Source organism: Anarhichas minor, unplaced genomic scaffold (genome assembly GCF_050575085.1).
Source record: "Anarhichas minor isolate MPS153535 unplaced genomic scaffold, ASM5057508v1 ptg000002l, whole genome shotgun sequence".
Lineage (NCBI taxonomy): Eukaryota > Metazoa > Chordata > Actinopteri > Perciformes > Anarhichadidae > Anarhichas > Anarhichas minor.
Window position 1 is genome coordinate 6,016,010 of NW_027466448.1, and position 18,748 is coordinate 6,034,757.

The 18,748-nt window shown below is 40.3% G+C and overlaps 1 protein-coding gene across 1 annotated transcript in view; it reads right to left on the minus strand.

Moving 5' to 3' along the window:
* The window catches only part of astn2 (astrotactin 2), a 214,188-nt gene that overhangs the window by 175,210 nt on the left and 20,230 nt on the right, over positions 1–18,748 (minus strand). Inside the window, exon 2 of the mRNA XM_076086837.1 lies at positions 341–528. Coding sequence (XP_075942952.1) covers positions 341–528 — 188 coding nt within the window. The remainder of the gene's footprint in view (positions 1–340; positions 529–18,748) is intronic.

The following is an 18,748-nucleotide window of genomic DNA, read 5'->3' on the forward strand; positions in this document are numbered from 1 at the left end:
AGCTCGTCAACTACATTCGCCTGTCTGTCTGTCTTCCCTCCGTCACCAAAATCTGTCAACATTTGTTGTCCCACTTTCTCGCGTCACCTGAAAAAAAAAATGTATCTGACAACCGCCAAATGGGAAGAACTTTCCTTATACCGATAATGTCCACACTACAAAGTTGCGACAAAACATGACACTCCTCTTTTAGGGTCAAACTGTAAGTTATGCCACACCCACACAGGATCTTCAGAAAGAAGACCAGTCACGTGTTTCCTAATGCAATTTGCATCCAATGTGGTTCTACGTATATATCCACGCCCACATTTCACACGAGGCTTAGTTGTTTGTAACTTACCATAACCGAGATGTGCAGCAGATGCATGTGTTCGTGCAGGCCATGAGCAGGCTCCCCGGCTGTGGGTTGTGTCGTCTGGACTAGGATCTCAGACTCGGTCACGGACACGTGGAAGTACAGTGTGCCATTTTCCAACCACTGCTGCTTCCAGTGTACTTGGGAAATATCTTCTCCTGTACCCGACATCTCTGCAGAGAGAGGAAAAAAAGTGTTTGTTAAAGTCTGTTCTCCTTAACATTACTGTGTGCAAAAATAAAGAAAGAAAGAAACCAAAGTTCAAATGTGACTGTTTGGTTGTGCATTAGTATTCCAGTGCAGCAACCATAGAAACCTTGAACTCTTGAAAAGCTGGACAGAGTTCTTAAACTGTCATAATTTTGTGCGTTTGTGCAGCTGGCTCGGGAAGAATTGCATTGCTTAGCTGCTCTGATGAAATCTTTATGATGGGAACTTTTTCACCCATGGTATCAGTCAGAATCACACATGCTTAAGCCATCCCAAACAATACAGCACTTCTATCATAGACAACATGAGATAAGAGAGGCTTATTCCTGCACATTTGTTTACACTGTTTTTTTTCTTTTGTCAGGGAGGAAACGCGGACATAAAAACTCCACAAATGAGAAGACAATTGATTTATCAAGCTCGATTAAATTCAAATCCAAAGCAGTTGTAGAAATGCTGTCTCACCTTTCAATGTACTCTGCTTATCTGCATAAATCATCCTACATCTTGTACCAACATAAAACCATCAGCTCCAGGCCAGTGCTGGCATTAAGTATCACACATCAAAGGGAAACTGGAAACCTTTAAAAGCAAAAGGGGAGAGAAAAATGTGCAAAAATAATAATTAAAATAATTAATAAAAAAACAGGCCCAATTGCAATTTGTGGAGCAATGAAAGAGGGAGATACAAAAAAGAGAGGGGGATCACCAGTTTATCTCGATATGGATCATGGCACAACAATCTAATGCTATCAAGGGGGAGCGGTTGTTCAGTAGAGGAGTACTGAGAAGCCTCAGGGAGCCTCAGATTGCGAGGCTTGATACAGTATTTGTCATGTGGCTGGGTGACAACGGCAAAGACATCTGCTGACATCTCCTATCAGCGGCAGGTAGCACATGACAAATGGCTTTCGGTGCAGCTGGTTATTAACCTGCTGACTCTGGGTCAGAGGACACGGATGGCCGGGGAGGGTTATGTGCGCTATGCTCGGTAGTGCCACGGGCCCTTAGGTGCAGGGGGGGGGGGAGAGCATGCAGAACACACATCCCCTCAGAAAATGACAGCTTTCCTAACGTATGTAGACGTGTACAACGTATATATAGACATCGTATTATAATGCTCAATTAACTAGCCGGCAACATAGTTCAAAATCCCTGTTATTTCTATGGTCTAAAAATATTAGAAAAATGAACAGCTGATCTAAAAACTAGAGAGCTAAAACTCAAATTTGATTTGGCATCGTATAAAAGCTGGAACTGCATTGACATTGAATTGGAACAGATGTTATAGAGGACACAGAGCACCCAGGGGAATGTTCTGAGTATTTGGGTACCATTATTTTTTTTGTGTCAGAACTGATGACACAACAATGGAATGAAGCTCATTTAACTAATCAGTCTCCCATTCATCGTCTATGGAGCGTATACAAGGCGACATCAAGTTTAAAACTTACTTGGCTTTTGAAGGAGAGTATCTCTAATGACAAATACTGATTGTAATTTCCTGTGCCAGATTGGATTTCTAAATCTAGGCGGTGCTCCCCTTTAAATATAATCACTGCAAGGCAGAAATTATTACTATTTCAATAAATCTAAATAAATATTTAGCCTATAAAAGCTAGAAAATAGTGAGAATAAACAGCAGCATGTCCTGTCCTTGGTGATGTCTTTAGTTGGTTTGACAGAGGCGATACATCATCACATAAGAGGCAGGAACCAGTATTACCTTTTTTGATACATTATTATAATGATTAATCAATGCTAAAAATTGTTATCAAATACTTTTCTGACTATGGACTCATTGATCACTCAGCATTAGGACAATGTACACATTATCTTATCATATATTCTAATACACTTTCAACATCCCCCTCTGGTACTGTACGAGGTGTCTATACTTTTGCTGACGACAGCTTATGGTAAAATTTTGTAGAGTGTAAAATTCTTAAATCCCATAACTGCTGGCTATTCAACTCTTTGTTTAATCTGTGGGCTGAAGACACACTCCTTGACCTTTCACCTCGACAGGAGATGAAGCTTTTTCTGCTTGGCCGACAGTGAGGTGCCTCCCGCCATCTGGTACCGTTTTAAACAGAGCTTATCAAGCTTCTGTCAAATTTACCTCGGAACTTTGCTTACATGCCCTACATGCATTCCAGATAGCTATAAATAACTGTGATTATGCACACCGCTGACACTTAGTTTGATCCAAATGGATTGTGATTTTTATAAGAATGACTGAAAAGCAAGTCTTGCAGTAACGCAGGATGGATGGACAGTAATAGAGCTTCTAGGGCTGCTACCTACCTTGCTACAATTGTTATGTAGATGAGGACGCTCAGTAAGCATGCTATTTAAAGACAAAAGGATTGTGTGTGTGTCTGTTCTTGTCTTTTGTGCTATGAGGCTTGTCATTGGGCACCTGGCCAGACGTTACTGGGATATAGGTGTACGGCCTCAAGGTCTGCTAGTAATTCATTAAGAGGAACATTATTGGTGTGTGTGTGTGTGTGTGTGTGTGTGTGTGACTGTCTCTGGTATGCTCCCAGCAAGGGTGTTAGCAATACAGTGCATCTGAAGGACAACCCAAAAGGAACCGCATAGTGATCGTGAACATTTCATAGATCCAGGGAACTGGATCACAAATTCATGCTGAATACTGTGCACTCTTTGAATATTTCTCCTATTTTTCTTCTTTGGCTTATTTTGATTTTGAGCGAGTGAATTGATGGTTTAATTCAAAGCCGTTTCACAAGTACAATGACTCTTTTGTATTTCCTTTGGAGTAAGGTCATTTTGAGACAAGACTCATTGTGTAAAAGTTCATAGCTTGCTATGCTGTCATCCTGTGCAGCTTTTTGAACAGTGACGCAGCTAAAAAAATGTTTTAACAGGAAAGAAAACATGGATTTGACCTGAGGGCTTCTCAATTGATGATTCGGATCAACAATGTTTAGGCAGTAGCCCTTCATTTCCCATTAGTTACCAGAGGACTTAAAACTGAGGCAGAAAAGCTGTGACAACAGCTGTGAAAACCTTTGTTTTAGTCCCTTTTCACTTGGCATAGAGTTTGCATAACTGTCGGCACAGAGATATTGAAAGCTTGGCCCAAATCCTTGATAAAGCCTCCTTACTCTTTGCTAAGTCCTCTCAGCAGGTACTTACGATACAAGTGAAATCTATTGAACGCTCAATGTCAGCAGAACTCTTAATACAAGAGCCGGTGATCATATAAGTGCTCACATCTTACTGCGTTTTTCCTTATCCCTTTTCTTTAAGCCGTCTCTCTTCTAAGATCCTTCATCCTTTCTTCATCGTTTGCAAGGTTTGGCTCAAAGTGCCGAGTTTGATTTGGAGTTCATACCGTAGTTTTCACATTCTTTAAATGCTGCCTTGGGAAAGAGTGATTTCCACTTAGCAGAGTCTGTCAGACTTGGATATTTGATGAGATGAGGTTGCCCGCTAGCGCTGAGTAAGAACATGAAGGCCACCCCACAGCAGACACAACCCTAACCCTTAATATTGGCATCCTAAATATATGCTGCTCGTAAAAAAAAAAAAGAAGAAAATGGACTACTGCAAAAACACCAAAGACACAGTTCCTCATAAGCATCTGTATGTGTTCAGGATTTAATCCTGCAGTCTGCCACCTCTATCAAAACTGAATTGCACTGCTAGCAGCTGCAAATTGCACACTGAAACTAAACACAGGGCACCCCAATTAGCAAAGCATTGATCATAGAGCCCCAAACACTGCTGCACTGTTCACTAAACCAACAATATACATTAACATGTGATGAAAAGCAGTGAGCTTTCCCACCTTAAACCAACAAACCAGATACAAAGGGGAATTAATTGTACTTACAGTGAATATAATAATGATAATAATAATATTAAATGCCCAAACTAGGTGAAATCTATTTATTTTATCCCATATTGAATTGCTTATGCAAAGCTGATTTGCTGAAAATCGTCGACATCTGCTGTTCCCCCACCTCCGTGTTTTTCAGCATAAACAAAAGACCAGTAATGATGTCATCCAGAAACAAATGTTGGAGCTGTTCCACCGAGCATGAACAATGGAAACGTACCCATACTGACTTTATTGTGATATGGGATATATTTTCTGAATCACAACTGGAACTCATTTGAATAGAATGTTTCAAAAATTCCCACCAGCCCACAGAGTCGAAATCTACTTCAGTGTCAATGGACCATCACAAAAACGTATTACCTGAATACATCTGCAGTTCAATCCGCAACGCTCTTATGTCTTGCTCGGGAGATTGATGTTTTTACGGGGGTACCCACAGTAGTCTGAAATGTATTGAAAACATGCATTCAACATCATCACTACCAATTATAGCACAATCAGGCTGTGTGTTGGTAGTGATAATCACTGTCAAGGTTGCGCTGCCTCCAACCGTCTGACAGACAGCAGTCATGGGTTAAAAGCAGTACAAATTCACCTTCTTCGACTATAAGAGTCTTCTGCCCACCCACACATCAACACGTGTTCCCCCAAAGGTTGGCTCTCATCAGTTTAAAGGTGATCATAGCCGTGCGGAGTCAGTGATTGTGCAAGCCTGACAGCTCCGTGACAGTCTGTCAGCTCGGCAACAAACCCGTGTCATCAACGTTTACTGTGATGAAAGCTGGCACCCTAAAGGAACTTTGCAGCCTGTCATTACATACGTGGCATAACACGTCCGTCTTCCACCTAGCAGCCACAATCTCATTGCTCAGGCTGCATATAGTATGGGTGGCAGATGAATATTTAATAATTCATGAGGGAATAAGAATGGAGCCATTGGTTTCAAATGTCTTAGCCCAGAATCAACGCAAGGCCAGGAAAGGAGGGCTGAAAGTATGTGAAAGGGAGAGACCAGCGGACAGAGATAGAACGGGGAAGGAGATTTATCAGACATTATACAACAAAGTGTTCAAGAAGATCAGCATACCTCCTCGACAGTCAAATTCCGCCTTAAAACATCTCCGTCACCTGTGACAATGGCAAATGCCATGCGTTTCCACTTTTTGACTCCACACCACCGTCAGATGTCGACAGGAACTGTTCATCGGCGGCAAAACAAACAGGTTGAGAAAATGCACGCTTGATTAGCTACTAAATGGTCTTGATGTCGTATGCTTCCATTCCCAGAATGCTAATTGTTCCATTACCATTTCTAAATGCTATGTAATATTTAGGAAAATACAGGATTAGCTACAAAAAGGTACGCAGGGCTCCCTTTTCCAATCTAACACCCATGCAACTAAAGGCCACCCTGATGTCTCATTACAAACACTAATGAAATAGCTGGCATTCACATAAAGACCAATGAAAATGAACCCAATTAAAAATGCATCAAGACTATTTTTTTTCCATCTCCGGGAAATGTAGGAGTGTTATCTACACAGGGCCGACACACAGTGGGATACTGCACATGGGTGTGTTTTTGTGTTGGAGAGATCAGTCTAGCTTCCGTATCACATAAATTGGTCCATGCTGTTTTCCAACCATCAATGACCACAATCCTACATTTTAAAGAAGAGAGGAGTGAACATTGTAGGCTATTTCAGTGGTATTCTTAGATGTGCATTAAAAAGTCAAATTTGATTGTTTTTACATGCACAAATAAGCGCTGAGAACACACATGCTAACATTTGATCCCCATGAAGCTGAAGAAAACATGCCAAGGAAAAGGAGGAGCAAAATAATTAAAACATAAAACACCTAAAAATGTACCACATAGAAAAAAAACAATTTGGAGTCTTTTACGTCGAGCCTATAAAAAGGCTGTTGCATGTTCAATTACATTGCCAACACACAGTAACATCAGTTTATCCACTGTGACATAGACCACCAACGTCAAGCAAGTTTAAACTTCTTAAATATTCTCAACAGCAAAACAATTTTAATCCAATGGCCGTCTGAAAGATCAGTCAAAAGTCTAATAAACGGTGGTACGCTGTGGAAAAGCTATGGTCCTTTCTGTGGTAACATTAAAGGTCATTTTAAACTAAGAGTGGGATTTCATTTGAACACTCAGTTTGTGAGATCAACAAAAACAAGCAAAGACAAGAAAAAAAGCTGTCAGTATTTTTCTTCTCCATCCAGACGTCTAAGTACTGTAGAATGCTGTCTCGATACTTCCTCGCTCAATCAGCACTGCGGGATCCAATTCTGTTGACTCAACACCCGTTTCTGTAGTTGACCTGTTTTCCACCTCACTTCCCCCACTTTTCCACTGCAGAGGCCACTTTATAGTAGCACTCACGCCACCGATGATGATGATCTTACGAGCACTTAATCACAGCAATTTATGAATGAAACTGTGGTCTGGGTTTGTCACACTGACAGACTCTCCTATACGTATTTATAGTGGCTAATGCAATGCTTTTCCAAATCTGTATGGTTATTGCTTTGCATACAGTGTGTGACGAAGAAAACAAGACAGTCTAGTAAATATCAGTGGGGCAGGAGGAACGCTACTGGATTTGAGACAGTGACACCAACTTTTGTCCTTGGAGATTCTTAGTGGGGTCCTCGGAAGGATCCCCTGTTAACGAGAGGCCCTCCCAGTGCCACTCAGGCTTTATCGATGATGTCCACACACCCACGCTAACTCTCCTACTGTGCTCAATCACAGCAGCAGCTGTTGGGACGGGCGTACTGACCACCTCCTACAGAAAACCAATTATATTTTCAGAGACACCGCCAGTGAGCCTCCCAGCATGAAGGAGAAGGCGACTTATGACTTCAGAGCACACAACCAAGGCGAGGCAGGAACCGTAGCAGGCAGTTGCAGTGAGTGTCCTAAAGAAAGCAGATATCGCATATTTTTACCCCCCAATAAACAGGGGGTGTAACAAAAGTGTGAAAAAATAATGACACACGTGTATCGATTCTCGAAATCACTACTGGTTTATAATTAATGGTTTATATGCAAACAGTTGTGGCAGAAAGTGGCTCAGATTGCATAAAAAGGTAGTGCTGTGATGTTGGATGGTGCTGGGACTGTGTGATATGCAAATGCAGATCCCACTTTTATAATTGCATAAAAACAAACACCAAATAGTGGTGTGTTCTTTATACTATGACAGTTTTCCTAACATTAGATTGAAAGCAAGTATCCCAATGAATCTCAATATAATGAATTGTAACCTGTCGCAAGATTCATGCCAATACACAGCCCTAATAAACATCCCAGGAGTAAATTGAAAGTCACAGCTATATATTGCTTCTATGAGAGCATTTTCACAGAAATAAACCAATATAAATTTAAAAATACCTTTACAAAAATCACAACATAACCATCCAGGCATATTGCTTAACGCCGTCCTACATATCTTCCAATAACAGAGACAATCGCGTAGTAAGCAACGCATTATAAAACAGTCTTTGTTCCATAGTGGGACCAACAGACCTCTGGGAACCTGTTGTGACGGTGTAAATAGAATAAACAAATAGCTGCTTGCCACTGGCCCCATGTTGCTCAGTGAGATCTGGATTATCTCTCATTAGCAGTGAATACATTCTCCCGTGTGTGTAATTGTTCGTGTGTACGTGTATACATCTGTACTATATGTGAGTGTGTGTGTGTGTGTGTGTGTCTGAGCCGCCATTGTTGCTCAAGGTCATTTAAATTCTGAATTATTTAAATTATTAAAAAATGCCCCCCTTGCAGATTGTATTGTGCAATTAGGTCAAAATATAGTTTTGGTTCCCCCTAGTAAATAAGCATCATTAACTCACTAAAACACAGTGTAATTTATGTGTGGATCTATAAATGCTTTGTCCCTTGTGCTCTTCAGGATTAGTAAGGCAGAGTGCCAAAAGAAGAAAAAAAAGAAAAAAAGAAATTCAGGAGCCCTCCAACTCCTAATGTATTTAAAGTGACACATTAACAGGATAAACAGTCTTCTTATCTGCTGAGTGCATAGGCTTTTTTCTATAACACTACAATCCCATTAACAAGACCTATTCTGATTTCACTTGTCCACCGATGGGGGTTGTCTGCCATTGCCAAAGTGGGAAGCTTGGGTGTTATTGTACACACATTAAGATTTACTAATCCTTTGTTTTGGCCTCTTCAATTGAGACCTCGGTCAAATAAGAGGAGTAGAATGCATTGACACTGTGATTCTAAACTGCATTACAGCATCCATGTCAACGGAGGAAAGTCAATATAAAAAAATGCAAACATGTAACTAGGACTACAAACAAACAAGATTCGTAATGTGGAGGGGCCTCACTGTTAGTGAAGGGAAAAAATCTGTAAAATAAAAATGAGTTGTATGTTTCTTGGTCAAACTGATCTCAGCTGCGGGATGGTTTTTGTGATGGTCCTGCTCGGGTCGTGGTTGTAATGGCCTTCAACAAAATCAATGGCCTTGAAACAGCAGACAATACCGGCCTTGTAACAACAGACTATGATGTGTTAAGTGTACCTAACTGGTCAAGGATGAATTTATAGTGGGTATTCAGCCGGGACTCCTCCATATCCCAGAAGGCAGTTAGGAGAAAAATCATAAATAGCTTGGTCAAGGATTTGATACATAATGGGTCACGCCCGTCAGAAGACGTTTCTGTCCACAGCCAGCTCCCACGTGGTTCAGGCTCCTTTCTGCTGTATTCACTTTCATTTGCTGGACTTCATCCTCTGCTCATTAACTTCACCCTTAAATAGCTTCATTGGAAATCAAGTCTTGCTATTGTACACAGAATTTCCACTGCTAAAACGTACCCAAGACACATGCTTTAAGATCTGGGATCTTCAATGCTGGCAGAGCCATGCCTTGACCTTTCAGCAAAGAACGCACATGATGAAAGGTCTCCGCCAGCCATTCAGGCCTTGGCACGAGCCCACAATTGCTACTGTGTCCCTCAGGCTGTTATTTTGTCATAGTCCTGTCACTGAAAACTTTAAAAGTCAAATGGAATCAATCTGTGACTAGTCTAGTGATTGATCTAGCATGGCATGATGATGTTGACACCTTGCCAGCTGCTTACAGAATCCATCCTCTGTCTGGCACAGACTCGGTGGAGACATACATGAAGGTCTCAACCAGGAAGTGGATCATGTCTCACTACTCTCTGCCTCTCTAACCTGTGCCAGCGTAGTCACTATAATGGTGCAACCTTCAATAACAAGCCAGTGGAGAAGCAACATTAGCGTGCTGGATCAGGAGGTATCATTACAGATAAGATGTAGCTTAAAACAGCTGTTGACATATTTTATGACGTCATCACCCTAAGACAATGGGGGAAACACACTTACTGTGGTTATACAAATGTAATGTACGGTGCTGGTTGATCGCCGCTAGACCGCCAACAGACACAGACCGAAGCAGAATATGTCCTTAGATTAAAAAAAAATGTGTTGCAATTTGGAAATGATTACATCAATCTTTTTTCAATAGACTCCATCATGGGTAGACTTTTGAAAGAAATGGGCCTAAAATAAAGGCGTAGTGCTATTATTGGTTTACTAATGTGCTTTCTGTGCACCAGCAAGAGTTCTTTTTTTCAGAACATTCAGAACATTTTGACATGTTTCATGATGGAGTAGTCATTGCTGGCAGACCTAGTCTCCCCTGGCTGCTGATTCCAGAGCACAATATCTGCTGGCATCAGTAATCTTTAAGTCACTTGATTTATTTATTTTTAAGTGTCTTCTTAACGGTTGCAGATATGGCTACTGTTAAAAGAGACTGCTGAATCTTGAGACATCTAACACTTACTTGTCCATTACATTGTTAACCTTGGATCTTTGTGACGTTGTGCCCGTCCCTCTTGCAATTTTATATTTGCACATACAGTAAATGTATTCAAAACTTCTGTTTTACAAACACGCTAAGATATTCTCTATTGTCAAAACCTGATTCATATTTATCCTAATAAAGATGCACTTAACATGATGAAATACAAATACACGTTTGGTGTTTTAGTAGATAGAATGTCCACTACTCTTAAGGGTCAAGCATTAATCCATCCTTTGCTGATTTGGAAAAACACATGCAATCTATTACTCTGCCACCAAAGGAAAAGTGAAAAGCAATTTTTTTATATTTTTTATAAAAAATGTGCTTCCTGTGTAGCAAAAGGGCTCCAACTGCAATCCGTTGCACAACTCTATGTCGCATAATGATAATAAATCATCCTTGAATCCTTGATTTTGAATTAGGATCCGACAATAAAATCTGATTTACAGCATTTCATTTGCTGTAACAGGGTCACGGCTAAGGGTCAGGGAGTAGTGCTGCTCCTCTCAATCTAAAAAGAAGTGGTGCCATTTCATGAGGTCCTATGTGTAGTCTGCACTCGTCCATGTCATGGACAGACATTCTGCTAAAACTGTCCAACTTTAGCACCGACAGTTATTCAAAGCTGAAAATCCCTTTGTTAATTAAAATCAGTGCAAGACACTTTTGGCATTGGCTGTCTTAGAAAGCGCCGTCTTTAATATTTCTATACCTCCGTCTCAACTGTCTTCTGCTTTCTTTCTCTCCTTACACATACTTGTGTAAATGCAGGTTATATGGTATGGCAAGATATGTACAATCCTGCGATAAATTAGCTACTATAAATATGAGCCTACACTGGTTTTTAAGAGTTAATTAATTTCCTGTGGGCATGGCTGTGTCTCATCCGATTAATGATGGTAATGCCATTGGCATGCTGAGTTGGGTCCCCTGTCACTGGAGATAAATCAGTGGAGCACTGTAAGGCGTCATGCCCCAGCTGTGTCCAACATGTTCCCTTTAACTGGCTTCTTGACCTACGACACAATAAGGGGGTGACTGTGGATGAACATAATCATAATTCAAGTACTTTGTTACTCATGAGACAGTGACAGAGAAACTGATTAATGTGCATTGTGGATTCATAACTCAGCGTGTTGGATATTTTAAAGGACTCATTAGCTACAAAACATGGATCACGGGCAAGGATATGGTCCAGGTGGTGTACGTTCACTCGGACCAACTACGGATCTATAATTTGCCATAAAAACAATCGAGTAGTCCCTCAACCAGGATTACCACGGTGTAAAATGTATTTTTTAAGCCTACAAACATTAAAAAAATGAAAATATCAACATTGTCTGCCGACATAATTGACAATAGTTGTGGTTGGAACAATCTGAAACCACCTGATAATTCAAAATAGATCACCATGTTCCAATATAGTACCTTTGAGAACTAAAGACATTTCACACAACCTTTAAGACCAACCCTCTTCAAGATCAAAAGCTCCACATTACCTCCCAAAGCTCTAATGATTGCAGTTCCAGGCAGCTTTATTCTTCAGCAAAAGGGTGTGCTCAAAAAAATGATGTTCCCACTCGGGATAATTAGTTAAAAGTGTTGGCTGATTTGGGGAAATTGTACGAGAATGGTAAGTGGCGAGGAGCTGTGTAAATGATGAAAAAGCTGCATTTGTAGGTGCATGCAAAGGCAGTTCACAAGAACATCATGTGGAATCAAAACTTGATACACAGAGATATTGATGGCACAAAATGTGTCTTCAAACGTGATAGCAAATTCCAAGAATTTATCCGGTTTATGAACCATTCAAAACAAAGTACTCCACAGCCACATTTTCATTGAACTATGCATGGCCATGTAGGCAGAACACGCGTACTAAATATTCCACACAGACATTCACCGGCTGTCAGAGAGCAGAGTCATTTGTGTATGAATTGAGGACGAAACACATTCTCTCCTTTTCAGTACATTCATCACTCAACAAGCTGCAAGGCCAACTCAATGTTTTTTAGACATTTGCAACATACTTCAGTCGCACTGTCACAGGAAAACAAAGAAGTCAAAACGATTGGCTGTTTTCACAAAGGGAGGTCCATTTGAAAGTTTGACAAAGAAAAAGTCCATTGAAAATCTGTATGCACATAATTCCATACTTTTATATTTTAAAACGAACCACTTACCGACTCAATAAACAGCTGTGTTGGAGCAGTGATGCCGCTGAACCAAGTGAGGTAGAAATTCGGGTCCACTTCATCTAAAAGGGACTAAGTTGCTTCATGTGACCAGTGACCGCACATTGAAATGAAAAACATTTTCGAATGGATTCTAATGACTTCGGCAGTTGGAATTTTATGGTCTTGAGCGAAATGCCCAGTGATGAGTACTTATATTATAGTAAAGTAAAAAAAAAAGCGTCATTATAATATAGAATTCTACTGTTATATTAAAGAAAACCGAGGCTACAACGTAAATTGCATTAAATGTCCACACTAAACTAGTGAAACATTATCAACAGCCCTTATGCCCAAACCGACACATAGTGTTCAAGTTCCACTAAATGAGTGCTATGCAGTCGTAAACAGCAGAAAGGCCTCATACATTTTAATGAAGGGAGAAGTTCCTCAGTGAACGTAGAATTCACTGCCGGAGGATCCACCATGAGCATTTAACAACATGATCTCAGAAAAACACAAAGACAACCACCTTTTAACAGCACATTATGTGGTGGTGGCTCGTAATGTGCTAAATTACGTGTCGGCACCACAAAAACAATCACCGGTCTCGTGGTTGAACATCCTGTGTTTGTTTGTTTGCTCGTTTGTTTCATGCCCTCCTTGTGCCGCGGACACACAAGCAGCTTCTTCACTGCCGCAGCCGCTGAAAGTTCATTCTCACATAGTTTATCAGGACTTTTGTTTGGATGTGTCTTAACACATAGAAATGCAATATTTGAGTTAATACAAGATAAGATATTATGGAAGAATATTTAATTATTTTTAAATACTCAAAAAAGTACAAGTCACCTAGAAAAAAACGACTTTGTTATCATATTATATCTCATTTTAATTTTTGTAATCAAGTTTTTATTTCACACTATTTTACTACGATTGATGTAATTGTATTTTTAAATCTACTACATAACATTTTTAGAATTCATATTGCCTTGTTGGTCTTAAATTGTTAAATTGTGTAATTGGTTTTGCCCATTCTGTTGGTCTCACAATTATAATCTGCGATACAAAGAAAAATCTAAAATGCATGACTTAACCAAATTTATGAACAAAGTAATTTTATGAAGACTTAAACATTGAAACTGGTTATGAATGAAATACTGCTAATATCCCATAACACTTCCAAAATAGATTAATTCATCAAAAATAATCCAACAGTAGTAAACTACTCTGTTCACCTCCTTGTGAAATGAATATCTATATACATGTAAAGACCCTAATCCCACTTAATTTATCTCTTTTGTTTTTCCCTCAATAATAAATAATAAATAAATAAGTGGGGAATCAGAGTCGACTTGGTATACTTTATTAGAGTAAGAGGCTTATCGTCAGCATATGACCCCAGTTCTAATATCACTCAGTACTGTATAATCTTCCAGTTCTGGGAACCAACGAAACTGACAATGAATATGAAAAGTAAAGAAGGATTAGAAAAAGCTGCAGAGGACCATAAAGCCTTCAGCTGCGTGGTTGATTGAAAATGACAGAAACATCATGAAAAGTTCATGCAACAAGTACAGCTTGACAGTCTATGCAGCTATGACTGTCCACGCTGACATCTGCTCTGGGGGAGGGACTGGGAAAACATCTATCACACCTTAACGTAAGGCAATGAATCAAGGATTACTCTCATCCCACACTAACCCCCCTGATTACGGTTCATAATAAATTGGTATTGTAAGGAAAGATTAATTCATATCTATTTACCCGTGTATTCATCCCTATGCCAAAGGAAAGTGAAGCTTCACAATATTATGGACGTATCACGTCAACTCCTATTTTATGGCTTCAATACGTCTTTACCTCGTGCTTGCTGCTGCAATTAGCCACTCATCACTGTATCGATCCTATTTCACAATAAATGTGGTATTCAATGGCGATCAGTTGATTTACAATTGTGATATTTTGCTTTAAAGTGTTGGATTGACCGATCAACCAGCATTGGAGCTACAACAATGGCATAACTCAAGACATTAAGCTTTGATTATCTTCTGTCTTTTCTAAACACAGTCTAGACACAAGAACTGTTGTTTGTATCATCTTGGTGATGTATCAATATAATTGATTTAATTTATGTTTGTGCACACCCACATTACTCTGTTCAGTGAAAATGAGTGTTGGGCGAAGGAGAGTTATAACGCCATCATGATGTGTTCACATGTATTCTCATGAAATGTAGTGTTGGTAAGAAACTTGAATACACATTACATTAGCTCAAATAATACTAATTAAAAATACTAATGACAAGATTTACTTTAATCCATAAAAATACAATCTTCTGTTTCCTAATCATTTGAATTGTGTGTTTTTATGAAGAAGACAAAAACACAGTAAATTACTAAAACAAAGTAAAAGGATAACATTTAGAATGTTGCATGGTTTACACTTCAGAGCGGTTGAAATGAATTTTTGGGACGGTGTCAAAAAAAAAATAGTCTGGAGCCTTGTAGACCAGCTGCTATAATCAAACAAACAAAGGGATCTGTATCTACCAATATGGATCATCAATGATCGTGCTGATCCGATGCGTGACTCTGATCCGTGATACAATCCGAACCGTGAGTTTCATGATCCGTTGCAACACCCTGGACCCTTTTATACCAACTGCAATAACAAAACAAAACAACAAAACTCTGCCGTATTGATACGGCTCACACAGCTTTGTGATTGGTTGCATCCCCACCACCAGGCCTGTCACATGGACAGGCACAGCACATTTTGAAAGCTTGCCCCATTTCCCAGAAAGGAGAGTACATGTCTTAATTATAATTAAGTAATGACAGACAGCCTGCCTGCAGACTGTATTGGATAGGCATTTCATATTTTATTTATATATTTCATGTGCTGACTTGTAACCTTTTTACTTTAAGAACTGAGCAGCAGACGGTGGTCTCAGAGTGGGGCTGTATGAAGGCAATTCAACATTGATTGGAGATGAATTAATGATAACTTAGGACATCTTCTCATTAATGTGTGTGTGTGTGTGTTTCTAAATGTTCTATGATTGAGAAAGCAAAATGCTATTATGGCATGTCGGTATACATCAAGGTGGAAACAGAGGAAGGACACATCTCCCTCATTTCACCCGTCCCTCACTCACTTGGAAAAGTAATTCTCAAAAGGAGAGAGGCTGAGTCACAGTACTATATTCCATAATTGGTGTTACAAGGTGTCAACCTGTCTGTAAGAGGGGAAAAAAAGGCAAAGATATTGGTGTGTGCGCTTGTTTTCTAAAGAGAAATGGTGACGAAAGAATAAAGCGAGGAGGAGTGGCTGAGAATAACTCTCCAGCAACAGTGAGTCACTCAGCCTCAATGGGAAATCTCACAGAGGTGTCACTTCATTGCCTGGGCTCAGACCTCTCTATCAACCTACTTTTGTTTGGCCTGCTATTGCAGCATGATATCAATTTGTCTCTATGGCCAACAGTCTCCTGGAGATGTCTCCTGCAGACAGCAGGCCGCGCCAGCCAAGGTGCCTGAGTGGTCTGGCACAGGAGTGAAAACGGTACATAGACGCTGTATGCAGTTCCCCTTTCGAAAAGGAATGGTATGTGCCGCAGCTTAGACAGGCCCATCTCACAGCTGTGAAAACAATGCCATACATACAACTAACCCGTGACGTATTGCCTTTGTCAAATACTTATAACGACACACTTACTCAATAAAAGCACAATACACGGATGGAATGCTTTGTATTGTGTTATAACATAATGTTTCCAATTACTTTCTCCTGTAGCGACAAAATCACAAAATACATGTTTTGAAATCACTTTTTCTATTACGCTGTAAGACAGCACACCACGGGATACCAAACCCACGGGTGTTTTTATCTACAAGTAAAATCAAATGCAGCCAGAAGATGTTAAAGGAGGCTGTAATAACCCCCGGTGTTCTCTGATTTAACACGGTGTTATTCATGTAGGGATCACATCAGAAACGTCACCCTGGTGTGCTCTCCTGCTGACTTCCTCACTGCACAAAATCAGATCTGATGGCTTAATATCTTAGGTGAAGTCTTCCATGTAACCGTATCCATTTAGCACATCCAAAGGCGTCTCCCAGTGAACAGAATGTCATTAGTTTAGCTTTTCTTTGTGAGAACAAACAAGCGTGATGCACCACATGTATCAGTCAGACAGCTACGCTCATAGCAGATCACTAGCGCCACGCATCCAACCTCTACCACATACTAGCCACCTGTCGGTCTGCGTTAGCTCTCCGAAGTCAACCCCATGTGTTCTTTCCTGAGCACCACCAGCACCTCCCACAGAGCAGCCTGCGGGGTCTGAGATGTAATCTCCTCCGCTTTCCCTTCCATAGTTGTCCCCCCCATTGTGGCCCGGCGATGTGTTTCTGAAGCTACAGGTAAACCTGCTCTCGTGTGGTTTCTTCACCACCTATTGTGATCAGAGGTCTGTAAAGTGGATTTCTACTTCACCTGGATTCATTTGACTGATTGATTCGTATCTGAGCCCAAAACAGCTTCAGATGAGGGGATGTAGGCGTGCGGTGATGGACGGGTGAATGAAACACTACATGTGCCCAAGCGGGTGTATGTATCTGTGTCTCCAATAAAGCATAATGACTGTAATGTGTTGAGCCATTGACTTTGCTTGCATGGTCTAAGACTACTACTTTATTATTCTGGAGGTTTAGTTGGAAATAAATGAGTGCACTTACAATTCCGTTTAAGATATTAGCATTCCTTTTTCTGTTTTCTAATACACAAAAACACACTGGTGTCTTGCCAGCTAACGATACATCTTTGTTCCATTTCCTTTAACTTTATCATGAGAGGATCTGTTGTGCCTAGAGTTCACAAATGCATACAGTCATTGTTATATCTTCCATTTTAAACCAAAAACAAACTATTTTCTTTAGAGTCTGTTTTAAGCACATTGCAGATGTGCTCAGACAGGTATCTCAAGTGAGCTCATACTGTATTTATGTCACAGAACAGCCGAGGCCCCATGTAGGGGTTTGTTTAAATGAATGCTACTTAATGTCATTCAATAGGATAAAACCTGCTTCCTCAGTATATATATATATATATATATATGCTTATCGATCTGCAACATTGCCCACGATGATCCAACACAACCAGAGATGTTTAAAGGGTTGGATACCCTGGTATGAACGCTATATGATTGACAATTGTACATCGTTTCACGGTAATATACAGTGTTTAGTCAGCATCCCGACTACCCTAATCGTGATTAACTAAGATGCAGCCTCTCTGTGTGTGACTAGTCTTCTGTTTACCGTCGTCTCGCATGCATCACGATCAGACCACTTCTCTTTAAGCAGGCCTCAGCTGCTCTGAGAGTGTATCACATGACCATAACAGACGGCCTATGTCAGATGTCATTAGCGATCAAATCCGTTTCCTTTAGACAGCAGACAGCGTAAAGACGCACACAGACTGTAGGAGGAGAGACACAGACACTGGAAGCCTCGAGCACACAGAATAAATGCATGCACAAATACTCACACATTCAGCTGTTTTCATGCCAACAATCACGGAACTGTTTCACACAGCAAGATCACTAAGTTAGAAGAATAAAACCTGAAACCGCTCTTTTTTTTACACTAGTCTGACATCGAGGTTTCAGGTCTTTGACTATCCAGGTAACTGCCGTGTGTGGCGAGCCCCAGGTGTCGGCAGACATAAAAACACACACAGTCTTAACCCAGCCAATGACACAGATTCATATTTCCATCTTTATGATAAATGCCTCGAAGGCACGCCTTTGGAAATATAGCTGGAGGAAAAGATAAATGTGTGCCCTGAAAGTATTTCTTGCAGCGATGAAAAATAACTTTGGACACGAGTCAACTTCTGCATTTTAATTGGTTATGATGTTTTCAGAATTTGTATTATGAGTAATGCTGATTTTAAAAATGCATGCAAATACACTGTGCTCAAACATTTTGTCAAGCAGTCTAGTTAAGTGGATGTTGACCACTTGGATTATCCTCCCTTTGGCTCCAGTGATGTCTTGGCTGTGTCCCTGTTGCCGCCTCCAAGATCCCTCCACATTGAAGTGAAAATATTCATTCAGTTGGCATCTTAAAAAGAGTGCATACAAGTACCCCAACAAACAAATTCAGCACCTAAAGAGTTAGAAACTCTTCAATCCGACCTGCAGATACTGCAGACTGCAGGTAAGGAATGTTCATGT